A 27,627-nucleotide genomic window follows, 5' to 3' on the forward strand; every position below is an offset into this window, starting at 1 on the left:
CACGTATCAGCTGGGGTGATATTTCAGGGCACATTAGAGGGCTCTGCAGGGCTGGTTTGCATATCATTGATTTTCGGTGCAGGGGTGTGTGTCTGTGTATGTGTGGCAGTGCGGGGGGAATCACAGACATGCCCACAAATACATGCAAAGCATATGTGCAGCAGCTTCATACATACCAACAACATGCAGGGCAGCTTTACATATATCAATAGGGCTATGCAAATGATTTATGTGCATGCCGTAGTGAAAAAGAGGTCACACTTACATCAGCGGGCCGTGGTGTTGTATGTTTTTAGTCATAGACACAGATGTAATTTAAAATGAACAAGAGACCTATTCATTCGCTATTCATTAATTACTTATTTTCCTTATTCTCTGTCATATACTGTTACGCGGATGGATATTAGTATAACACATGGCCAAAGTTCCAAATATTAAAGCCAGTTTTGACACCCTTCACCATCCTTCCTTTATCAGAATTAAGCTGGCGTAAAGGGAGGGCAAGGGAGCTTGTTTATTTTATGCTGCACCATGGCTCAGCATGTAAAGTAAAATTCAAAAAAATGCTTCTAACTGTGAATTGTGAAAAGCAGCTGTATTAGAGTCCAAAAATACAAGCCTGGAAATGAACATAATCCGCTGCTTTAATAATAGAGCAAAAGAAAAAAGGAGCTCTGCTGTGGCAGCTCATATATGGACAGGAGCAAGAAGAAAAACACCATCTACAAAGTAGAAATGAATTCAAATAAATATGTTCATGTTGTAAATACCCTCATGTTCATCAGGCAAAAGCAGTATTTATGCTATCCTTACAGCTGTCAGTATAATGGTGAATATTGTTGTGATAGTTGTTTCTATTGACATGGTTGTCCTGTGTGCTGTATTTTTTTAACAATATAATGTTTTGTGAGTTTCCCATAAAGTATTGCAGGTGATTTTCTGCATCTTGGTGTTGGTTTTGGAGGTAAACACACATTTTTCTGTTGTGTGGGAGTGAGAGAAAGATTTAAGGTGAATCCTTTATAAGACCCCAGGGTTTCTACCAATCGCAAAGCAATATGACAAGCTACATATACCCAGGAGGCTCTGTCGCTACCCATTTGTCAACAAAGCATTTTCTGCCTCAAATACATTGTGAAGCTTTTTACCAAAGTTCCCCTAGGTGTGCATTTCTGTCTGCTTTGCATTTCTCTGTATAAACCAAGGCTAAACAGAACTTCACAGCATTTTTGACTTGTGGAAAAAAGAGTTTGTAGACTTACAAACAAATAACTGCAGAAAACGAACAGAAATTCTGCTGCTGTGCTTCAGGGGTATTCACGGAAGGATGTGGAAGCCAAATATTGTGAGAAAGTTCATGTTTGCTTACTTGGTTTTTTTTTTTTTCTTCTTCTTCTTCTTTGCCCTCTTCTCTCACTCAGCCTCTCAGGATGCACTGCCACACCTGCACCCTGGTGACTAGCTCAGGTCACCTCATTGGAGGCGGTCGAGGTGAAGAGATCGACCGGGCCGAGTGCGTGATCCGCATGAACGACGCTCCCACCGCCAGAGGTTACGCCCGTGACGTCGGTCACCGCACCTCCCTGCGTGTCATTGCACACTCCAGCATGCAGCGGGTCTTGAGAAGTCGCAACGAACTGCTCAACGCCAGCCAGGACACAGTATTTATCTTCTGGGGCCCCAGCAACTACATGAGGCATGATGGGAAGGGCCTTGTGTACAACAACCTGAGGCTCATGAAAGAGGTGCTCCCCAAGCTCAAAGTCTACATGATCTCCTGGCAGAAGATGCTGCAGTTTGATGAACTCTTCAAGAAGGAGACCGGCAAGGACAGGTGAGGGCGTCACTGCATCAGAACCCATCATCATCAGGAGTCTAATAATAGTTCAGCTAAAGCTATAATTTAATTAATATTTAATCAGTTTTATAAAGTTTTAATCATTCTGCCCTTAAACAAACTTAACAGGTTGATTTTTATAGTTTGTACAAATGCGTTATTATCTGATCAGTCAGGTGTCACTATCCCTGTGGAAATCAACCACATGCCACTAGGCTGTAGTCCCTCCCACATACTGTATCGAAAGCAAGGAAAGATTTTCAGTCACTACCAATTTCATTCACTTGTGTGATTCATCTGACCTTCAGGGCAGCACAGTCAATACTTTTCAAGCTACAAGTTTCACAGCTTCTTCAGCTATTACATCAGCAGAAAATTCAGCCATATTTCTCTTGTGAATTTGTCCAAACTTTTCCAACGCATAGTGCACAAAGATTAGTAAATTGATGAATTTGGTGCACGACTTACCGACGGCGAATGCTTTACAATGAGCTCATGTTACTGATAATGATGCTGGAATAGTGTTGCATTTTTGTTATGTGGAGTTTTTGCATTGCAAGAATGCATGCGGGACCAAAGATATGTTAACTTTGGCTTCTCTTGTTTGTCTGTGCTGTTGTTGGTCCTTTAGTTGGGCTTATGTAAAAGACAAAACTCACAGTGCAAAGAACATCTTGTAATGGAGTGAAACCAAATGCTTAAAACTGTCCTCTGCAGCCATCGTTTGTTCTTCTCAGCCATCTTTCTTTGATCTTTGTTGTCTTTTGAGCTCCTTCATCTTTATTGTGAACCCGTCTCTGATTTTTCCGTTTTCTGTTCAAGCAAACTTTTTATCCAATCAGATTTCAACCTACACATAACATTTGAGTCACAGACAATGCTGTTTGAGGACTATAAACACGTCTTGTTTGAACTTCCACAATCCTTATTTTTGTGTAGGCTGAGAAACAAAAGTGGGACCATAAATCTGGCCTGATCCAATTCAGAGCACATAGTCTATAGTAACTATACCATATGCCTTCTCCCAAATAGTCTCTTTTATTCCAGCACCGTATGAAAGTCAGCTTCTTTTGTGTTGTAAAAGTGTATATGTCTGTCAAACCATGGCTATGCATTTAATAATACAGTACCTACCATGCTTGCAGGAAACCCTTAAACTAAATGGACAAGAGTAGGTGGTTGCAAAGCATGCCTCTGCATTCATAATCCGTGTTGTGTTTGAAAAACAGACTTTAGCAAGTAAACCTGGATGTCATGGAAACATGAACGTGCAAGTTTCTCGCATAAAGAAGTCTCAGATATTGTAATTTATTTACAAAACTACTTGAATGGGTCTCAGAGGGATCTACTTTAAAGTAGTAAAGAAAGGAATGAAAGTGACAAAACAAGCTTTCACTTTCTTTTGTGTGGTGTCCTAATGGCCTCCTAAAAATTACCCCGAGTTTCAGTTGCAAAATGAACAGTGTTAAAGGACTCCGTTTTAATGAGTCGGAGATGAGTTCTCAGCCCTGTGGCCATTAACTCTTAATGAAAACCCACCCATACAAACACTGTTTGTGTCTCCGTCGCTTTATCTGAGCCTTTGTTTGGGGTGTCATCGGAGATTGAATCTGACTTCAGCTTAAGATAGATGCCGTGGGGGAAATCGCCGAGCAGAGGATTTGGTGAATGGCTCAGACATCAATCCTTCAGAATCTGTGCCTACAATCATGGTAAATGTTTACAGTGAGCAGGCTTTCTCTGTTATTGTTCGTATTTACAGTTTCTCATCCTTTCTAGCACCAGGCATTAACATCAGTGAGAATTATTCGAGGTCCTTTCTGCTCCATGGAGCGTGGAAGCAGAGAGAAATAAAGCCTTAATATATTAGTGTATATCTTTGTAATGCTTGAGATAAAAATTTAACAGAAGCTCTGTGCATGCAAAATGTCTCGTACCTTTATGAAGCAATATTTTATCTAATTTGGAAAATGAATCCCGTGTTATTTAAGAACTGGGAGCCTGTGGCCGCAGCATTAAAAGCAGAGCTTCTGGGTAATCAACCGTGCAATCGGCAACCCTGCAAGCTTAATTGTAATTATGGGTTATGCCTTTTCAGTAAAGAGAACTAATATGGTTTAGGATGATGCCACATCCTGCAGTTTTTAATAACACATACAGAAGAGAGAAGGGAAGCAGGTGTCCCTCTGCATCCTTTCTGGTAAATTCCTAGAATGAGCCTTAACTGGTGATTAGAGTCAAATTAGCTTTTGAAATAACTTTTTTCTCCCTTGTCTGTGTTTTCTGTTCCCATGATGCTTTGTGGTAATTGTTAACAGCCCAACTGTGGTTTCTGCTGGAGCTAGCTGCAGTGTAAAATATGATGATTTGAGATAGGTCACCTATCAAAAAGATCTAGGTTGAATCCCTTTAACAGTGCATCTTACATCAAACCTTGGCAGTCGTATTGAAGCGCGCTTTGATGGCTTATGAACATTGGTCAAAAAAAGGAAAAGAGAAAAGCCACAGCAGGGCAGCTGTGCATCAGAGAGCAAGGAGACAGCTGGAGCAGTGGACAAATTACATAGCTGTGAAGAACAGCTGAAAGGGACTCATTTATAAAGCTGACTTTTGATCAGTTTTGATCTTAAGCAGGATTTACAGTAAGCAGAAGCAAAACTTAACTTTGAGCTTATCTTAAAGCAACGTTTTGACTTGTAATACGTTTTCTGCAGGTTATGTAGAGGTGTTTCAGTTTGGGTTGTAAACACGGTCTGCGGTGACCTTTGTAGTTCTGTCCTTCTGGCCAACTCCCCTTCTTCTACTGCAACATTACGCTGGTTCCCAAAACAAAATAAAAGGGTCTGCTGCAAGAAATCTGCCAGTGATTGGCAGATGAAGCCTGCAGATCTGTCCACAGTGTTATTCCCGTGGAAATGACCTAACATTGTGTGGCTACACAATTCTACACACTTCTACATAATGTTACATACTTTGAAATAAAAAAGTTGACCCCTAGAGTGTTATTGGGAGACATTATTGGTTATGTTATGTTTGTGACTTTTAAAAAAATTCTATGTTGCTAATCAAGGTCATGGAAATTACCCTCAATGGTTCCTCGGTTATTTAAAGTAAAATATTTTCTACAAAGTGTATATGTTAAAGATGTAAGAAAAACTTATAAACTCAAAGGAACATTTTTATTGACTGAAAATGCTCACAAATGTAACACAAATATAAAAGTACAGTCCTGTCCGGTCGTCTAGGCAACCACTTCATGTCACTTGGTGAAATTTCATAGACTTGATTGAGCGTGTGTATACACCTAAGTATAGGTTGTGCTATCCTAAAGCATGGTATTTGACGGGCTGACACAACAACAGTCTCCGTCTTTCCATAAAAGAGCAGAGCAGCAGCTGCAAAAGAAAAGAGTGCATTTTAACAGTAATAGTGAGGATCTTCTAAAAAAATTAAAATAAATTATAGATATAAATTTTAAATATAACAAGAAGTAATTAAATCAAAACTAAGTAAGTCACAGATTTCAAATTACTAAATCAATTAGCAGTAATACGACTCACAGTAAAATTAATACCAATATATTAAATTAAATTATTAAATGCATCTGATGTATGTCTGAAAATCGACTTGCCAGTTTTAGGTGACGATACGGTCCCACCACTTTTCATGGCATAAAGTTTCACTAATTTCTAGAAATACTACATAAACATCATATGTCAAATTTACCACTGTTACTTTCGATGTTATGGTCAGTGATGTAAGAGTAGATGGGGTGAAAAACAGAATTTCCCAAATTCCAGAAGAACACTGAAGTTTGAAATGCTCCAGGCAACTTCAGATTGTTAAGATGCATTTATGTCACTACCTGTCACATCACCTGATTTTTGCTGACTGGCTGGGACAACTCCATATACTTCTACAACCACAGAGAGGTTTGGGGAGGACAATTTTGATGTCTTTCACAGTTACCACATAGGGTTCTCTGCCAGATAAAGCCTATAGAAATCAACAAGGCTATTTGCTACAGCGACGATATAATCCTAAATTAAGTCTTTATCCTTGTTTGCCAACCAAAGATGTGTTGTCCTTCATTGCCACCATTTGATCTACCAAGAAGTTGGGTGTTCTCTCTTGATGGTGTTGCAGAATAGACAGAGCAGGCAGCAGATAGCAAGCCAGATGAGATGGAAAGAGGAGGGATACATGACAGACAGCTTGAAAGGCAGATTGACAGATCTGTAAAGATCACGGGCTCGAGGCTGATTGGCTCAGAGCCCTGACAGATCACTGGACAAGAATAGTGATATTGACATTTTGAATGAGCAAGAAAGAGCAACAGTGACAGCCCATATCAGTGCAACTGATATTTAAGGTAACAGTACAGATCTTCTAAGTTGAACTTACAAAACAGTGAGTGGAAAAAAATTTAAGTTGATTTGAGATTTATAAGTTACAAGTTAAAAGTGATATTTTTAGAGCGTGCTTAAACTGAGATTTGTATGCCTTTTTAGAAATAAGAGCCCAAAACAAAGAACCTGTGATCTTTTGATCTAAAATTTGAGAATATTCAACAGGCCCAGCAGTGAAAAAGCTCCCTGCTAAATGAAAAGAATAGGACACATTTACAAACCAAGTAACCTTTAAAGGCCATGCAGACACCCACACGTTTCCACTTATTTTGGATGATAAGACTTTTGCAAAACCTTTGCTGTGACTCATGAAATGTCACAGGAATGCTTAAGCTATTATGACCAAGATAAAGGTGTAATTGGTCAAACAAACAACACAAACTGATGGAAGAAAAGTGATGTGCCTCATATCAATGCATGCGGTGTGGAGATTTCCACTATTTCTACATAGATTTTCGTTGTTTAAAGACTTCTGCTCTCACAGAATTGAAGAGTGCAGTCTAAAGTCTGAACTTGAAGTCAATTTACAGTCCAACACCAAACTGAAGCGAGGATTCAGGTTTGCTGCTTGTAGGGAATGAACATTAGAAAATACATATAATGAGGGGAATGTACAGTAGTAGGAAAAGATTATATGTGGAAGCAGACTGCAAACAAAACATATTCAGGCCACATTATTGCTGCCATTTCCATGGATATAAAAAAGAGCGAAATACAAGAGAAACTGTGATCAGACAGAACGTGATGTGGAAGTCAAGTAGATACAGAGGCGACTAGAAAAAGTGAAGGAGTTTAAATTAGTAATCAACCCTAAACACTGCAATCACTCAGGATGAAAGTGTCAGGTATAAATAACCGTGTGCACACACAAAATGAACTCAGATATTTTTATACTTTTTCTTTATAGGAGTGTTATGAAATAATGATGCTTCACAGATGTTTCAGCTTGAACTTACAACAGCAAATCATACCTGTATGTGACCTTCACACAGTAATAACAATAATAGGCTCAAAGACAGTATAGCTGCTATATATGTATAGTAGCAGTCAGTGGTCAGTCATTGTGGTCATTTGGGGCTTTTAATTATTTTTTTAAACTTTTCTTTTCCCAGGGTTGAAAAATAAACAGCAACCATCTGTATTGGCTTTAAAAATCCGAATTGGATGCACAAGTTTGAATTTATTTAGAATCTTCTCTGATCCACACAGACTCAAAAGTACAGCTCAAATATATCCATACACTCACACTAATATTTGGTTAAATGTCCCTTAAAAGCTTTTTGGTGGCTATAAAAATCATCTTTGCAAGGTGCAAGTTCCTAACATAGTTTGGGCTGGATATTTGACCAGCTCTGCTTGGCATAACTGGTGAAGTTCATTCAAATTTCCTCGATTTCCTGGCACCAACCTGGCTTTTAAGTGCAGTCCACAAATTTTTAAAAAGGTTGAGGTCGAGGCTTTGGGACGACCATTCCAGAAACCTAATGTTAGTGTGTAACAAAGTTTCAAGCATCTATAAAAAATCTAGGAAATCATTAAAAACCCCAAATTACCATGACATTCATGATCATAAACTTCTGACCACAATTGCACAAATATAACTAAAAAACCCAACTCCATCCACCCCAAAGAGATTTAACAGTCATTTCTCTTGTTAGGAATGAAATGCAATGGAAAGCAAAATCTTATGTTGAAATATAGAAATGTGATTTTAAGACTCAAAAAAGAAAGCTCAACGTGCAATTAAACTTATAGCTACATGTGTACCTTTTCTGGATTTGCAATCCCAAACCATGTAAACATGAGAAGCAGCACTGCTCTCCTTCACAGGGATAAATGTGTCGTCCCACTCACAGCTTGCCTCAAGTCCTTTTAAAAGACAGTCATTGAAGCTAAGAGCTTGACATTTCACACCACATTATTCATCAGCATGTTCATAAACAAGGAAATGAGGAAGACTTCTTAAGTGAGATTAGCTGCATGCCTTCTGACTAAGACCTCCACACATCCACCACAGATTGGTTGGTGCCAAAATGCTGTGCTTTGAACTCTCAAAGTTTTCTAATTTGCAAAAGAAGAGCTTGTGTGTATGTAAGCCTGTGTGTGTGTGTGTGTTTGAGAGACAGGGCTGTTGTTATATTAAAGCCCGGTGGCCATGTTTGCATATCAAAACAAATCAGCATGTTCCAGACAAACTGGGTCCTGTCTTAATTAAAAGAAAATGAGAAGCCTGTGCTTCTTCTGCGATAGCATCACTGGGTCGACAGCGTTGTCTGCTGCATGGACAGACTCTAATAAAGCAGCAAGTCACACAAAAGGGTGTTGTCACTGTTCATAACACTGTGGCCAGTGTGGGCCGATTGATTTGGTGGGTCTGGATTGTTCAACCACATTTTAAATCAACATCCATTTTGTGGTGCGTTTTTCCAGCAAACACAAAGCTTTATTGGACCACAGAGAAATAAGGAGCGGCTGTACCTGAAGAGGTTGTTTTTTTTTTGCTTGATTTGAAGGAAGAAAGCAAACGAAGACTGGGTTTATAGTCTCTATTTACTGTAGCTGTAGTGCATGTTTGTCCTCCGCTATTTTTATTTAACCGAATGAGCATCTTCAAAAGTTCCCACTGTGGAGGATAAAAGTAGCAAGGCAAAATATTTCAGACGTTGGTGAAATCTTAATGTCTGTACAGAGCTAAGAAAAATATTTTACAAGTAGTTTTTAGAATGATTTTTATTTTTTTAAGGGAAAAACAACAATCCAAATCTACCTGGCTCTTTGTGAAAAAGCAAGCTTCTTTGTTTTCCTGCCTCTCACTTTGCAACTGGTCCAAGAAGATGACTGCTGTCCCTGAGCCTGGCTCAATTCAATGTTATTTATATGGCACCAAATCACAACAACAACCGCCTCAAGTCGCGTTATATTTTAAGGTAAAGGCCCTACAAAAACACAGAGAATACCCCATTAATCAAGCGACCCCCTTTGAGTAAGCACTTGGCAAATAGCGGGAAGGAAAAACTCCCTTTTTAACAGTAAGAAACCTCACTGCAACTACCTTATAATATGTCACATTCAAATGACTGGTTAGCTGGTACTAGATGAATAAAACTGAAATGAAGTGATGACTGTTGTCTCATAGGTGATTGATATCAAGCCAAATAAACACCTTCAACTCTTTGTTGTGTTCCTGAAACAATATTTTGAAGTGGATCCCTTCTTTTAAACACTCATTCTTGTTGATTTTGTCTTTCAGAATCTTTCATGAAAATTAAAAAAACCAGTGAAGATCTCTGAATGATTTATTAATTATTTCAGTGCGGACCTCGGCGAGATTTCCCTTAAATTTCACAGCAGTCTACTCCTTAGCTCTCCGAGATGTTTCTTTTTACATCAAAGTCTGACCGACACTGGACCACAGCTTGTCTAAAAATGCATCAAAGCATAGACTTAAAGCCTTGCCATGACAAAACAGCAGGGTTTAACTTTTTAGGTACGCTCTAGGGTGCTGTCTATAATGCCTTCTCATACACTTTAAACACTGATAACATTTCCTCGCTCCCTTATTGCCTTCCCAGGAAGACATTTCTCTGCCACTTTCCTAAGAAAGAGAAATGCTCAAAGTTTAGGTGTTAAAGAGGGCTTTCTTTCAGCATTTTTGCTTGACATATACCCCACAAGCCCACCCCACCCCATCTCCCTGCACTGTTGTATCTGTGAGAAAACGAGGGAGAGAAGGTCTGAACACCTTTTCAAACAGCCAGGTAAACCCTCCACTCCAAATGTGTCACCTCATCAACAGCAGGCGAGCAGAGTTTCGAGATGCCTGCCTGGTTGTTCTTGTCAAGACTTTTCTTATCAGGGCCCAGGCTTTGTTTCTCTGTCTTGCCAAGTTAAAGCCTCGGATGCTGCGGATGCTGATGCATATGTGTGGGAACAGACAAGAAGGAGTAACAAGCTTTGAGAAGCAGCAGGGTGATGAGGCCGGTCGGGAGATAAGGAACACATGCTATCAAAGTGCTCTCAAGCAAGAGTTTGAATATGAACCTGCTCACTTTTCCTCCGCCGCATCATTTTAAAACTATAATGAACTGTGCTTGGAAAAGAATCAAAGGAACGAGTGCAGAAAATTTTTTGACACCTTTACCGTGTAGCATCCTGTTGGTTCAGTATAATGATCGCAATGTGTGCATAACTAAATCGCACCAGATGTGGTTGACATTCACGGTCATTGTCACTTTGATGATTGGGATTTTTTGAAGCACTGCGGAGAAGTTGATGCATGTGATGTTGAGGGAAAGTTTTCAGAAGTGATGAAATGGTAGAAACTCTGCATTCAAACTGTCACTAGGACAAAATCTGAGCCAAGATGAGAAACAGAGCCCTGTGGCTACACAAGTAAAAGACCCCCAAATCTCCTACAGTGGAGTAAGACATCAAAAACTTAAAGAGACACATACTGTAAATGACCACAAACCATACAGCAAAGTTGTTTTATCGTTATGCATCTCCTAGAGCTTTTACTATATGTTTGCAGATGTTTTGTGTCATTTTGCTTCTGTTTTTTTAGGTTTTGTGACTCTGCCTGAGGGGTGTTCTATAAAGAGAGATTAATGGGCCAGAGTTTTCAGTGTCACAACGGTGCATCCCTTTTTACCTGGCTGGATCACTATGGTAACTTATGCTGAACACATAATGGCTCCGGAGCAGGTTATGTTCAGAGCTTCACTTTAATATTGTGTGTAAATGCCACATTTTCACTCATTCTTTTCCTGACTGCAGGCAGTGAGTGGGAGATGGATTCCTTTCTTTGACTGGGTATTTGCCTGCATTGAGTTGGTGATGCAGTTGACGTGTAAATATAAATATATAAATAAATATAAGTAAATATATTCATGGTGGGGGATAGTTTAATTGATTAATCCAAAATTGCCCATAGGTGGGAATGCGTGAGTGAATGTGAGTGTGAATGGTTGTCTGTCTCTATGTGTTAGCCCTGCGACAGACTGGCGACCTGTCCAGGGTGTACCCCGCCTCTTGCCCTGTGACAGCTGGGATAGGCTCCAGCACCACCCGCAACCCTGAAAAGGATAAGCGGAAGCGAATGGATGGATGGATGGATATTCATGGTGCAAATTTGCTGCCAACTTGCAGATATTGCAGGTAATTGATCAGTCTAATTATAGGCTATTTATCACTGGGAATATTAAACCAGCACAGTGGTTTCTGTGTATCCCTCATTATGGAATGGAGCTTCTCAAGTAGTCTGTTATGTTTGATGTTTCACACCTGTGCAGATGTCACATTAGACGAAAACCTTGGAGCTCAGAATAAGCGGTAAACAAATAAATGAAACGCTGAATTCACAAGATTAGATGTTTATGTCGGTATTCCCCTCTTGCCTTATTTGCAGCGCCAGTATGTCGTTCACATTTTATATATATTTTTATATTCTTTATAAGACCTCTTGCAATGTCTCAAACTGGAGTAGGTGGCACTTTGTTGGCCCATTTTCTGCAGAAGAAGAGTCGCATGACGAGACTGCCTCTTTTATATAAGCACACTCAGAAACTGAAGCAGAAAGCCTGGGAACCCATCATCTCTGAGTAGGACTTCAGTTATACTGACTGGAAACAAACTTTCTTTGTTTTACATATTTTTATGTAATCTTATGGAGTAGTTTCCTTGCTTTGCTTTGTACTTTTGCGTTCTGCATCTCCTTGTAGTGATGTCATGGCGGGTAAAGGCCAGCCTTGTTGGCATGTTCACTAATCCATCTGTGGCTTTACTTTTTAATTGGTGTTAATTACTAAATTATTAGCAGGCTAAACCAAGTTGGTTATCATAGCAAAAACCACACCTGCGGTCAGCAATATGTTGACATTAGCATTTACTGTCAAAACAATTCACTTTTTATCCCATCATCTCCCTACTTGCATTGAGTACACGTGACTCCACCAGAGCTGGAATTGTTGTTTTTATCACCAGAGCATTGTATAAATGCAATATGCAGGCTAAACTTGTTTTGAAATCTAAAATTAATGGTGACATTATGCGAAACAAATTGCCTAAGAACATCAGACAAAGTCGGTGTATCCTCAGCTGACTCATTTTCACCATAAGGTTTTCTTAGCTTTGTTTCATCTGCCAAAATTATGCATACATTAGAGGTTGCGTGTCTTTATAGTTTCCTCTTATGCCTGCCCTTTGTAGTTGTGTTGAACTTTGAATTATGAAAGAGGAAAAGCATTTAATGCATTAGTTAGACCACATTTTGCCTCATTCACTGTGCTCCATTTATTTTTTTCTCATAAAGCTTCAGTAAAAGTTGCAGTGTTTATTTACCAAAAGCCATCTAAAAGTGCATCAAACACTGAGAGATTAATGCATCCACTGGTTACCAATAACAGTTCCCATTAGGATAGTTCAGCTGTTCAGCAGGGGAAGCTCGATGAGAACCACATTTGAGTCTAATTCAGCTTAAGGATTCAATTGTGCTGTAGCACAAACCTGCTACATCAGCTCATATTTGAATCACTTCACAGTGTGTACGAGGGAGCTATGATGCATTTTCTAATAAATTTTCATAAGTTGATTTGATGAATTCTGATTTTTGCAAAATGTTTTTGGACCACCGCAGCTCAACTCATCTGCATGAATTTTAGTTGGAAGGGATTACAGCTGTGGCTGCAGGCCAGCGAGCTGGAGATCAGTATCATTGTGAGGTTTTGTTGCTACTATACTGTGAAAATGAGACCATGCTGGTAACGCTGTGAGGAAGCACTTGGTCACAGTGAAACTTGGGTACAGTTTTCCTCCCAAGACCGCTTTGGTACTTTGCCTTTAGGTTAGCAGGGTCATTCTCAGGCCTTTTCCTGTGTTGAAATCCTTCAGAAGCTGAAAAACACATGCTTCATACCGCAGCTAAACAGATTTTTAGTTTCATTATTAATCAAAAATAAAAAGAGCCAAGAACAATTTGCAAGAAGGTAAATGATTCATGCCACACAACAGCAAACAAATAACTGGGGTTGTGTTTGTTTTTCCTAAATGAGGTTTGTTCAGCTATAGCTGAGGTCGATGGGAATTTTGTTACTTTTGAATATTTTTCATAGTTGCAGTGTACAAGGGCAAAGGTCGAAGGTAGAGGTCTGCGCGGGAATGTTTTTTTAGTCCCGCTCCCGCCCGCTCCCGCAAGGTTTTGTACCGCACCCGACCGCTCCCGCTGTATATTCAGTCTTTGTTCACCCGCTGCCCGCTTAGAATAATTTTCTACCCGACCCGACCGTTCCCGCTAAATTTAGATCTGGTTTCCAAAATCTCACATTTAAATGGGGTACCACCAAAAAATAGAGATAACAGATAAAACTGCAGGTTGTGCAATGATTGTATTTATTTTTCTTAAACAAGATGCATTTATCTGTCAACATGCAACATTTATCTTTTAACATGGAAAACGTGTTGCAAAAATAAAATAAATAAAAACGAATACAGCATTGTGGCCTACTTGTTATTTTTATGTAAAATACAAACGTAACATTTTTCTGTCAACACAGTAGGGAAAGTGTCGCGAAAAAAAAAAAAGTCACTTAAAATTGTAAACAAAAGAACAAAATAGTTGGCCACTGCGAAATTAAATGGTTGTTTAAACTATCAGTTTAACGAAAAAATGTCCCAATGTCGAATTCAAGGTCTCTCCTACAAAAGAAAATATGCATATATAAATACAACAATAAACGACATCTCAAAATTATAAACTATTAATCAAATGAACGAAACTTACTTAAAAAATCCAAATTATTTTAAATTTCCATGCAGGAAAAGAATGTCACTGACTGATGAGGGTTTCAGTACTGAACGTCTCTCCTCCAAAATCCGACCACAAAGGCTGAATGCTCTCTCGGAAGGTGCACTCGTTGCCGGGATGCAGAGGACAAATCTTGCAAGGTTGCTCAGGGCAGGGAACTGGGAACTGTTGGAATTCCACCACTGCAAAATGTTTTGTTGACTTGATAATTCAAGTTTCATGGTCCTGTACTCCTGAATCTGAACATCTAGTGATTTTGATCCACATGATTCTTCCTCTTCCTCCCAATCTGAAAATTTATGAAGAACAGTAGGCCTTTTGGCAGGTGTTGGTTCAACATCCTCATCATGTGCATGATCAAACTTTAAATCTTCGATCATCTCCTTGACTCCCTGTATCACATTCTGTCGCCCTCTTTCATCTAACATTCTCAGACCTCGCAGATTTGGTGTCAGAAAGGTTGCTATTTTATAAAGCATGTGAACAGAATGGGATGAAGTGCTGTCTGCTGACAGTAATTCTTTCAGCCGTGTTACACAGACGGTTGCAATTTCAGAGAGCAGAGGGTCTTTTGTGGCTGATGTACAGTGCTCAATTAATCGCACAGACCACGGAAGAACAAGTGAGGCACTGGGAGCTGTGTTATCAGTTTCCAAGTCGTCAGTTGCCTCTTTGAAGGGTTTTAGGAATGATACTAGTAACTTAAGAGTACTGATGCTAATGCGTCCGATCTTGTCATAATTATTGCTCTCAGTCAGCACAGATGCAATGTCTTCGTACTGTTCCAAGACAGAATTTAACATGTCAAAGTTAGAGTTCCATCGTGTCTCTATGGATTGTTTCAGTGACTTTTTAAGCTTGCCCTGCTGTCCTGAGTGTTTGAAATATGTAACCAACTTTTTAACATCAGTCAGAAGGCTAGCGATCTCTGGAGACTTTTCGATTATGGCAGTACCAAACGCACTGGAGAGAGTCACGTTTAGTATGTGCGCTGTGCAGTTTAGCCTCGTGTATTCTCGTAAGGCACTGATCATGTTGGCTCCACGATCTGTGACAAAAATAATCTTTTTGCCCATGTCTGTCGCATCAATGCCAAACACTCTGAGATTCTGCAGCAGGTGCCTTCGAATGTTTTCACCTGTCTTTGAGGTGCTCGGGTCAAAAGGGGCAGCAAAAAGCACTCTTGAATGTAGCTCAGATTGCTCATTAACGTAATGGATGGTTGCAGACAAAAAGGACGTTTTTCGATATGTTTCTGTCCATATGTCTGCTGTAACAGCGCATCCAAACTTCGATATTGTTGCAGTGATTTCCTCCACAACATGTTTACGTAGACTCTGAGCCCTCATTTCAACATTTCTTGACACCGTTGTGGGGTGTGGTAGTATCTCACAGACATCGAATTTTCCTATTCTTGCTGCTGTGTCGACCAAATGTTGGGCCAGCTGTGTGAAGCCTTTTCCAGAGATGGTATCATACGGTCGAATGTCTTGGCAAACAAACTGAACACATTTGTCTCTGGTTTCTTTTTTAAACTTCTCTGGCACCAGCAAAGATTTAGTAAATGCCAGTTTTGTTTGCCCCTTTGTGATGGGACATGAGTGCCGCCTTAAACCTGAGGTTCCAGTCTTGTGACTGCAAAAGGGTAAAACTTTGAGGCATTTATCGCATTGTACAAAGGGTAATTTTTTTCCATTTGCGTCTATGACGCATGAAAAAGACTCCCATACATCAGACTTGCCTGATGTGGGTTTCCTTAAAGTAAACTGACCGTTGTCTAATCCCAGCTGAACGTCCTTCAAGGAAATTGCATCTTCAGTTTGCTCTGCCATGTTGGTAAAGCGCGCTCTGATGCAGGTGATGCGCGCACAGAGTCACAGACTGTGCAAGTAAAATGCACGTGCAAAAAGCACTGATCCATGCGCTCAGTGCATGTAACAGGCGTGAGCACTGGCTGTACCAGTGCTCAATTAGAATGAGGAAATCACAGATATGCTGTTCCGAAAAAATGTCGGGCACGCTATATTTTCAGACCGCCCGCTCCCGTTCAAATTACACCAGAGTTACCGACCGCTACCGCATTTTATTTGGAAATTTATTCCCGCGCCGCAAGAAATCTGGTCGGGTCCCGCGGCTCCCGCGGGACAGCCGCGGGAATGCAGACCTCTAGTCGAAGGTTCACCAAAGTAGCTGGGCTTCATGCTCTGTTGGGATATTTTTGTTTGAATGAATTTATTTAATCAGCATCCAAAGGTCATTTCCAAAGATCTGCTGTGCTTTTATACTAGAATCTAAATGAAAAGCACTGCTCTATAAACATGTCAGTGCAGCGATATTGTAAACTTCATTTGAAAATTGAACCAAAATTATTAAGCTTATTTTCATTTCATCTTCAGGTGTAACTTAAAGGTTTTCATTGACCTCTAGAAGTGTTGCGAGTTTCAGTACACTGGAGACCATCAAATCTACACAAAACCAACAAGGAATTATTTTAAAAAGTATGATAGTAAGGCAGCATTTTTTTTTCCAGTCCTGTGATGGAGTACATGTTGGAGCACATTTAGATTTTTTTAAGTACAATGTTAATATTTCATTTAGTTTTTTTCATAACATCATGTCTGATTAGCGGTCAGCTCTTTTCTTCCTGAAAGCAGGCACATCGTTCTGCATGCTGAAGGTATGTCATCCAACTATCGACACTTCATGCAGAGCAAGGCTCTTTTCTGATTAAGGATTTGATTATTTGACAGGGTTCATTTGTACCAGTCGATGCATAAGATGGATTTGTATTTTAATGAAGCTGTGGGGGAACTTGAATGATCTTGCAGCCAGGAATATCGACCTCAGGATTTAGAGAGATCTTTATTCTGCCCTAATACGCCAATGTGAGATTTTCTAATGATCTATCCAAGTTTTTCAGTTTTCATCCTTGTGGTCTCCCATGCATTAAATCCATCTAACTATCTTCTTTCACCCCCTACATCCTCCTCCTTTCCTCTGCAGGAAAATATCGAAGACCTGGCTGAGCACCGGCTGGTTCACTATGACCATCGCCCTGGAGCTGTGTGATAGGATCAATGTCTATGGCATGGTGGCGCCTGACTTCTGCAGGTGAGACAGTGGAGCTGAAAGTCAAAGATCATCACCAGCTCCACCAGCAAGCACCATCATTGAGATTTTTTTTAAAGGAGAGCCATAAATGCAGTAACTTCAAATATGAATTCATAGCAGCACAGCCGCTTGATAAGAAAGATTAAAACTAAATATATTAAGACAGCTGAAAATGAAATTTCAGTGTGGCTGGAGAGGGTTTTGGAATACTTAAATTGCTTGTGTATTAGTACATAATAATTCAGTAAACTGACAAGTATTCATAATGTTGAAAGAAAAGACAGAGTCCTGGGTTTTCTTCTGTTTCAGAAACATTATTATAGAGCCAGTGCCTGTTAACAGAGGTGTTAGATTTATACTAATCATCCAAATACAATGTACAATTTCAGATGGGGGAAAAACGACAGTGAAAGGATTTTCACTAATACAAAGTGCCTGGTCAAATTCCCTGCTATTGCATTAAAGCTTGAGTCATGCCTCCCTTTGCTTTTTCTGGCTTTGTCTACCTTTTTGTGCTGATACATTTGGTTTGTTTTCTGCACCATTCAATATCCCCACAACAAGCTTTTTACTTTTTCATTCGCTGCAGTGTGGCATCAATAAAAATATCCAATAATTGACCGACACACAATGGATTATCTGGTCCCGAGGCTGGGAAAGCACACATTGGTCGTGAACTCTGAATACAGACAACTGAAAAGCTGCATTGCTTTATTGCATTTAAAATCCGAATGTTTTTGTCCTCCACATGTTCTGTATTATTCAGTATGCAAATACAAGAGCACCCAGCGATGAACTGGAACATGCGTGCATGAGGGATAATGCCTCATGTGTATCCTGAAGGCAGGCATATTTTACCAGAGTGATTTCTGTTTGAGAGATGCTTTTTGTTAGGTCAGGTTAATGCATGTACTATAATGCTGATTAGATGATAAGAAGTCATTTTGTTGACAAGCAGAACTATATATTGCCATCTTATGAGGACCGTGTACTTTCAGTATATACTGACTAAACACTTGCTTTTCTTTCTTCAGAACTGGCTTTTTCTTTGGGCATAGACTCAACACGGTTCCTCTGAGATATTGACATGACAGCATCACACAGCATCAGCAGATTTGTCAGCCGTATATCCATGATGAGAATCTCCCACATCCACTACATCCCACAGGTGCTCTATTGGAGTGAGATTTAGTGACTATAGATGCCATTTGAGTGCAGTGAACTCACTGCCATTTTAAAGAAACCAGTCTGAGTTGATTTCAGCTCAAACTCAAATATCCTGCTGGAAGCAGCCATGGTAACACCGTGGTCATAACGGGATGACTATCCCAACAATACTCACGTAGCCCGTGCCATTTAAACAATGCTCACTTGGTACCAAGAGGCACAAACTATGGAGAGAAAAGATCCACCATAACATTACACCACCTCACCACCACCATCACTGAGAGTACAAGGCAGGATGTGTCTGTTCTTTCATGTTGTTTATGCCACATTTGACCCTACCATCCAAAAATCAAGAAATCGAGGCAACATTTTTTCAGTCTTCTGTCATTCAGTTTTGGTGAGCTCATATGAGCTGTAGCCTCGGGTTATTCTTATCAGCAGGCAGGATTGGCACCCACTGTGGGCTTTCGCTGCTGTAGCCCATCGGCTTCAAGGTTTGATGTGTGGTGCATTCAGAGATGCTGTTCTGCATACTTTGGTTGTAAGGAGTTCAGTTACTGCTCCCTTACTATCAGCTCAAAGCAGTCTTTGCATTCTCCTCTTGACCATGTCTACATGCCTAATTTCATTGAGTTTCTGCCATGTGATTTGCTTTGTAGATATTTGTGTTAATAAGCAGCTAAAGAGGTTAACCTAGCAAAGTGGCAGATAGTGCCGGTGTCACTAAAATGCAGCATCTGACTGTTTCTGCTGTCAGACAGCAATCTCGATTCAGTGCAGTAGTTTAGAATAAAATTTTAGCCTGAAGCAGATAAGATTCAGACTTTACGTTTTTAAATCGCTCTTCTTGAAAGTTCCAATTAAAGAAAATCGGGGACTCTTTTAAACAGTGTTTAACAACATTGTTTGTTATTGTTGATAAGCAGAGGTGGGACCAAGTCATTGTTTTGCAAGTCTCAAGTAAGTCTCAAGTCTTTATCCTCAAGTCTCAAGTCAAGTCTCAAGTAATGTCAGGCAAGTCAGAGTCGAGTCTCAAGTCACTGGTGTAAAAGTCCGAGTAAAGTCACAAGTCTGAAATTTTGAATTTCAAGTCCTTTCGAGTCTTTAAAAAAAAAAAAACGAAAAAAGAATGTTGCAGTTATGCTAAATGTAAATATTAGACCATGTAATTTTTAAATCTGTATTTTTCTCAACACATGACAAAATAGTGAACTTAGAAAATATACACAAATTGTGAAATTGCACCTCTTTAAAATGCAGCTCAATTAAACCTAGCTCCAAGGATAATTTTCACCAACGGTTCTGAGATAAGCTGCATGTTATTCTTGGATGTGGTTGTAGGACCAGCTTTAAAATCGCATGACAAAAAATATCATACACATTAAAAAAAACTGTATCACCAACGTAGCCTGGACAACATTTGCTAGTTAGATGAAGTCAGCTATCTCATTGTAGCATATTTATATGCATATTTATAATCATACGGTTGTTGGAGTGAGCGCATACACTCATGAAAGTTTAGTAACTTCAGGTCACTGCAACAAGCCCAGGTACAGTTTACCGACGGATGGGTGCAGGACCTTGAAATGCACCGTGTAGAACGAAAGACCATCGTACGTATCATAAGTTTACCAGTCTCACAAATTGTCGTCATAAATACACATTCGTTAACCGTTTATTAATAGGACCTTTGAGCTCAAGGGTAATTAATTAGTAGTGGAAATAATTTCTGGTACGCGTTACAGAAATGTAGCAGTGACAATAGTACTGTATGTTGTAATCGCACTGGGCAATTAGTGATACAAAACAACTGTTTTATCCTGTGAATAAAAGTATATGTTTTTGTCAATGTACCATAATAACAGAGGAGAAACGCAATATTGTGTCAGGACAATTCACTATTTATGCACAATAAACAAAGGAGCATAGCGCGACCATTTCTGTTCAGCGCCAGACTTGCTTGTAACCTATATCACTAATTATGTTATGAAAATGACGTATTAACTACTACAAAACTCTGACCTTTGTGGAAATGCTTGGAGCAGACTAACATGTGAGCTGGAGTGTTCTGGGATGTTATATTTGGTCTTTGAATGGCTGCAATCCAGGCCATCCGTCGCGTCTTTGTTACTTCGGAAACATGGCTCGAACAATTTCTCTTCAACGACGTAATCCGATAACAACCGATCTCTTTACCCGTCGGCTTCCCATGGCTGTCATGCGACCGGCTATTGCAGTTAATAATACAACAGCTTCTTGACATTTTTGTGTTTCTTTTTATCGCTGTGTGACTGATTTCAATTGAAAGCCTGCGTGCGCTAGTACCTCTTGCCACGAGTTCCCAGAATCCTTTGCGGTTTTACCCCTGAATGACGTCACATTTTCAATCTCTATATAATATGCATGTTAAATTTTATATTTGGGGTGAAATATCAAGTCTTTTCAAGTAAACCGGTTCAAGTCCAATTCAAGTCCCAGGTCATTGGTGTAAAAGTCCAAGTCAAGTCACAAGTCTGAGAACATTTTTTCAAGTCAAGTCTAAAGTCATAAAAGTAATGACTCGAGTCTGACTCGAGTCCAAGTCATGTGACTCGAGTCCACACCTCTGTTGATAAGGCAGCGGTCCCTAACCTTTTTTGCGCCACGGACCGGTTTATGCCCGACAATATTTTCACGGACCGGCCTTTAGGGTGTCACGGATAAATACAAGAAAATAAAACTAGTACCGGTGCCGAAAAAAAGAAGATTTATTCATAACACACGTGAAAAGACCCAGGAAAACCGAGTTAACGATAAAAACGATAACAAAATAACGCTGAAAACCCTGAAAGCCATACATTTCACACCTGAGCCTCAACTCTCGCGCCCGGTACCAAACGACTCACGGACCAGTACCGGTCCGAGGCCCGGGTGTTGGGGACCGCTGTGATAAGGAACATTACAGCATTGTTCTATGATGTGTTGACTTTTCATAAGATGAAAGGATGTAAAAAGGTTAAACTTTGTGTAATTGCATTTTTAATTAATTAAGTTAATTAGCCTATTAAGGGCTAATTATGCAATTAAAATAGTAAAGAAGCATATAAATTATTCCAACTTTGAGATTTTTCTTCGTTGCAGCAAAATTATTAAATAATTCATTCATTAATAGAAAGAAGTAAATTAATTCTAGCAAATGCAACAGATGCAAGCCAAATTAGATGTTAAAAAAAGTGTATCAATGCATCAATACTGTAGATTCACAGTACAGGGAACTTTCAGAGAAGCGCTCTCATCCTGATGGTCCTCTATAGGAGAAATGAACTACAGGGAGTGCAGAATTATTAGGCAAATGAGTATTTTGTCCACATCATCCTCTTCATGCATGTTGTCCTACTCCAAGCTGTATAGGCTCGAAAGCCTACTACCAATTAAGCATATTAGGTGATGTGCATCTCTGTAATGAGAAGGGGTGTGGTCTAATGACATCAACACCCTATATCAGGTGTGCATAATTATTAGGCAACGTCCTTTCCTTTGGCATGGTGGGTCAAAAGAAGGACTTGACAGGCTCAGAAAAGTCAAAAATAGTGAGATATCTTGCAGAGGGATGCAGCAGTCTCAAAATTGCAAAGCTTCTGAAGCGTGATCATCGAACAATCAAGCGTTTCATTCAAAATAGTCAACAGGGTCGCAAGAAGCGTGTGGAAAAACCAAGGCACAAAATAACTGCCCATGAACTGAGAAAAGTCAAGCGTGCAGCTGCCAAGATGCCACTTGCCACCAGTTTGGCCATATTTCAGAGCTGCAACATCACTGGAGTGCCCAAAAGCACAAGGTGTGCAATACTCAGAGACATGGCCAAGGTAAGAAAGGCTGAAAGACGACCACCACTGAACAAGACACACAAGCTGAAACGTCAAGACTGGGCCAAGAAATATCTCAAGACTGGTTTTTCTAAGGTTTTATGGACTGATGAAATGAGAGTGAGTCTTGATGGGCCAGATGGATGGGCCCGTGGCTGGATTGGTAAAGGGCAGAGAGCTCCAGCAAGGTGGAGGTGGAGTACTGGTTTGGGCTGGTATCATCAAAGATGAGCTTGTGGGGCCTTTTCGGGTTGAGGATGGAGTCAAGTTCAACTCCCAGTCCTACTGCCAGTTTCTGGAAGACACCTTCTTCAAGCAGTGGTACAGGAAGAAGTCTGCATCCTTCAAGAAAAACATGATTTTCATGCAGGACAATGCTCCATCACACGCGTCCAAGTACTCCACAGCGTGGCTGGCAAGAAAGGGTATAAAAGAAGAAAAACTAATGACATGGCCACCTTGTTCACCTGATCTGAACCCCATTGAGAACCTGTGGTCCATCATCAAATGTGAGATTTACAAGGAGGGAAAACAGTACACCTCTCTGAACAGTGTCTGGGAGGCTGTGGTTGCTGCTGCACGCAATGTTGATGGTGAACAGATCAAAACACTGACAGAATCCATGGATGGCAGGCTTTTGAGTGTCCTTGCAAAGAAAGGTGGCTATATTGGTCGCTGATTTGTTTTTGTTTTGTTTTTGAATGTCAGAAATGTATATTTGTGAATGTGGAGATGTTATATTGGTTTCACTGGTAAAAATAAATGATTGAAATGGGTATATATTTGTTTTTTGTTAAGTTGCCTAATAATTATGCACAGTAATAGTCACCTGCACACACAGATATCCCCCTAAAATAGCTAAAACTAAAAACAAACTAAAAACTACTTCCAGAAACATTCAGCTTTGATATTAATGAGTTTTTTGGGTTCATTGAGAACATGGTTGTTGTTCAATAATAAAATTATTCCTCAAAAATACAACTTGCCTAATAATTCTGCACTCCCTGTATGGGTTATGCAGCAGTTTGTGAATCCCTCTTGATTCTGGCAACCAAATTAACCAGCCTTGTTAGCAGAGTTTAATGGTTTGAATTACAGCTCACGTCTCATTGGTCTCAGCCTGTGCTTTAATTGGGGGATTTTATTGAACAGGGAACAAATCTTATTAGATTTCTCAATAAAAAAGAACAAACTGTAAAATGTTCTGTATATCTTTGTCCTTGGTTGTGATTGCTTAAAGAATATTTTTTTTATTTTGGGTTTTAGCACAAATTCAATATAGACAATAACGACGAGGGTGTGCTGTTGTTTCATTTCTTTGAGCAATCATTGGCCTAAGCCAATATTTAGCGTGTCTCTTAGTTTACATCATGACTGCAGTCAGTCGATTTTTACTGAATGCGATGCTACTGAGAATTTAAAAGTGTACCTCAAATGCCATGTCAGATTCACTTTATTGACATTCAAGTGTGTGTATAAATATATAACGCTAAAGCATTAATAAATAACTAACAAATATAAATAATGCATGAATTGTAATATTAAAATATTCCTTACTATTCCTTCAGTGCTGCCTTTTCTGTTATATAACTTTTTTCAGTCGTAAGATGCAGGGGAATTTTTTTTTTACTTTGTTAAATTGCTGCTACATGCTGTTTATGGACTGCTTTTAAAATGCCCACCTTTCCTTTTTTTTTCCCAAAGGAACACTTCTTTCTAAAAACAAATTGATTCTTAAAAAAAATGTAAGTCAATTTTGGGGCTTGTGATTTTTACACAGTGGCCAGATTTCTAAAAGTATTTTTTTTGTTTTTTTGTTTTTTTTAAATAAATGATTGATCATAGTGGTGAAGTACATTTCCCCACATTTTAAGGTGTTTTTAGAACTCACAGTTTTTATTGCACTCCCAGCGTGTGCAGAGAAGCTGGGGAACAATATGAAACCCTCCCTGTTAGGCTTTCATGACAATGTTGTTCATGACAACGCTGAACAACTTCTGTTACACAAAAGTTTCAGTGTTGTGCAAGACAACTGGAAACAAAAAAAATTAAAAGGATACATCTGCCACTGAGATTATAAAAGCAGAAGGGGTTCAGAACTAATTATTTTCCTGATCTTACAAAAAAATTATATAATACAGTTGAAAATTTTCATTTTACTGTTGCAGTTTTTTAACTGAAACAGAACTAACAAAGCCAGCACCCTTGTCTTTTCATGCTATTAAAGCATTTCGAGTGATGTAAACCAGCGCTATCATTTGCTCAGCAGTTGCAATATCTTACAAACTCACATTTAAAATGTATCACGGTCAGAAATGCATACAAGTCCAAGACTCAAATTTGATTTGAGCTCACACTGAATAGAAAAATGGGCAGATGTGGAAAAAATCTAATGGCATAATGATTAATATATGAAGATAAATTGCTCTATGGACGTGATGACTGGCGTAGGTGAAAATGCTAAAATGCCTCATTAATATTTCAGCAGAATCTCAGCTATTATGACAGATGTGTGTGAAGAAGTGATTTAACACTGGGCAAAATTCAGAAATGAAAATTGTTTGAAATACACAAACAGGAAGTCTACTTTCTTCACCATCTAATTTAATTTAAATGAAAATCTGTGCAGTTAATCTGCAAAGGAAAATTAAGCTGAAAAATCATTAACACCATTAAGGCTGGGTTTTCCAATTTTAGAAACAGAATACGGTGCAGAGTATTTGCTACACTGTTATAACACAATAATATGTTGTCAGCTTTGTGAGAGCAGTTTGTTTGGCTCACTCTTTGTTCAAGCTTACAATGCCCTTGTGTATAAAGAAATATTTTACTAGCCTGTTAAAGAAAGAATTCGCCCTGACCTCAAGTACATCCGACACTTCAGAGCATTCGGGGTCTACAATGTTGTGCAAAGCCTCAAACCAGAAGGCTGTAATGCTGTTTACTAAGAAACAGAACATGCAAGTTTCAACATATTTTGGGCATGTATGGTGTTGTGTACTTCTACTTTTAAAAAAGAAAGACATAGATGTTCTTTCTAGATGCTCCAGCTCCTCCCACAGTCCAAAGATGCGCAAGTTAAGTTAGCAATTCTATATTCTTTCTAAATTGGTGTGAATATGAGCATGAATGTTTGTCTGCCTCTCTTTGCCAGCTTTGAGACAGACTGGTCCTATGACCTTCAGACCTTCTTGTGCTATGACAGCTTAAACAAAAATCAATTGAAGGAAGTGGTTAATCTGTCTGAGAAATCAAAGACATTCTATGCTAAAGTTTGTGTAAAGAGTGGAGGGGAAAGTGTAACCTTGTAATATTCTAACACTGTAACATTTATTTCTACCTGGTTCTATAGTAGAATCATTTTGGCCACAACCAGGACAGTGTGGGATTTTGGCAAGTTGAAGACACCTAAGATTGTTTGTAACAGTGCAGGTGGGGAAAAGAATTACCTACTAAATCACGTAGTAATTTATATTGCAAGCGCCAGTAGGTGTTACTTTGTGCAGGCTGTGATCAGCCTTATGTACCATGAAACTTCTTTTTTGCAACCAGTGAAACAACCTGCAATGTAAGAAAACACCAGCAAATACAAAAGTGCTGCAAAAGCACACAAAACACAACAGAAGTGTTTTTGGGGGAGACGATGATTGGATGCAACAGTTGCAGAAGTGACAAGCTAACAGTAAACAGCTAATAGCAAACATGTATTTAAGGTATTATAAGAATTTACATTTACAACAAATACTCTGCTGCTTTTAACTGTGTCTCAGTGCAGTCTTTCACATGTTCTGGTTTCTGTCACTTCACTGGGTGTTCTGTCATGTTATTGTGTCCCCAGAAACACTGCTGTTGTGTTTTCTGTAGGGTTTTTTTTTTTATTTAGACAGTGTTTTGTTCAACTTCTGTAGTGTTTTGAGTGCTTTTACAGCATTTTTGCTCCGGGCCACTGTACACTGAAGTCAACCCCGTCCATCCACAAGTCAAAATGTTGGATTGTTATCTCAAAATTTACACTTGTAATTCAAAACTGAGAAAATAACTTATCTCTGCTAAATTGTGGCAAAAAGCGTATTTTTTTCAGTCACGCTTCTATATTTTTCACTTCAATCTTTTAAAGCACTTTAAAGCGCATTTATTGTAGTGAATCTCATTGTACGTCTTTTCTCTCTTTACACTAATCTCAAGTGATGAGCGAAACAGCTGCCCTCCCATCACTTTGTTCTGCCTATTAAATGGGAGCTCACTCCCCCACTGTCGCCAACTGGATCCTTGCCGGGTTTCTGTCTATACAACTGCAATGTCTTTACTTTACAAAGTAATCCCAGGTGCCCTGCAATGTCTGTTGAATGATAAATAAAACTGAACTCAGTTGGATTTGAATGAAATGTTGATATATGAAGTGCCATGAACTTAAACCAAGCACAAGAGACTTATTATTCATGTTCAAACAAAGCTGCTGCTTTTAGCTTTTTTTCTTTGCTTGGCTTTTCCGCTCACTCTTCAGCAGCAGATGGCATTTAAAAAGTCATAAAAACTAGTTACATTTAGCTGTGTGGGCCGTGCAAACCTCAAACAAATGAATGCAGATCAGTCTCTCTCCCTCACCTTGAAATGAAAAATGCATTCTGGTGTCACATGAACCTCTGTGACTCATTAAAGTGGTTTTAAATGTCAACAGTCTCTTCCCTCTCCCTCTCTCTTTCCATCACTGCAGGGAGCCTCAGAACCACTCTGTCCCCTATCACTACTATGAGCCACGTGGCCCAGATGAGTGCGCTATGTACATTTCTCATGAGCGTGGGCGACGGGGCAGTCACCACCGCTTTATAACAGAGAAGCGCGTCTTCGCCAACTGGGCACGGACATTTGACATCCATTTCTACCAGCCGGACTGGAGCCCCCCGCCTCTCCCAGCCAACCGGACGCTTGAGGGGACAGTCACTGCAGCTCCGCTGAAGACGTGACTTTTGTGGGGTTAAAGAAAATGCTTTAGAAATTTGTGTAAGGACTGTAAAGATTTGCATTCAGGGGGTGCGGCACCCTTGAAACAACGAATAAAACATGAAGGAAAATTAGTCATTACAGATGAAAACAGATGCAGCTCCAGCAGTGTTTTGTTTACTGTGGTGAACCAATTCAAACTTGAACAATCCTCACTGAAAGCCTTGTAAAGTGAGGTAATACAAGAAGGCAACATCATTACACACTCTGCTCATGATGCATGCTTGCAATGTCTTACTGTGGACTCTCTAGCTCGTCGTGTATATGTGTGTGTGTATGCATATCTTTACTAGAGGGATCACAGGGGATATAAACTTGAGTCTGGTCTATCAACAAAGTCACTGTTGAATCGTGGATCTGTGCAGGATTCGCTGAAGGATTCGTGGAAAGAAAAATACCATTAGAATGTTTTGAAATCTTGCTACTGGAGGCAGTGCAAGGTGAATACAAATAATG

General features: G+C 39.5%; 1 protein-coding gene across 1 annotated transcript in view; it reads left to right on the forward strand.

Annotated features, from left to right (window-relative positions):
* The window catches only part of st6galnac5a (ST6 (alpha-N-acetyl-neuraminyl-2,3-beta-galactosyl-1,3)-N-acetylgalactosaminide alpha-2,6-sialyltransferase 5a), a 73,626-nt gene extending 46,492 nt beyond the window's left edge, over nt 1-27,134 (forward strand). The window contains exons 3-5 of the mRNA XM_085377156.1: nt 1,422-1,834; nt 17,051-17,158; nt 26,885-27,134. Coding sequence (XP_085233282.1) covers nt 1,422-1,834; nt 17,051-17,158; nt 26,885-27,134 — 771 coding nt within the window. The remainder of the gene's footprint in view (nt 1-1,421; nt 1,835-17,050; nt 17,159-26,884) is intronic.
* The last annotated feature ends 493 nt before the right edge of the window (nt 27,135-27,627 follow it).

This window comes from Diplotaxodon limnothrissa, linkage group LG18, assembly GCF_057381915.1.
Source record: "Diplotaxodon limnothrissa isolate DT_005_m linkage group LG18, D_limnothrissa_male_GT1.1, whole genome shotgun sequence".
Lineage (NCBI taxonomy): Eukaryota > Metazoa > Chordata > Actinopteri > Cichliformes > Cichlidae > Diplotaxodon > Diplotaxodon limnothrissa.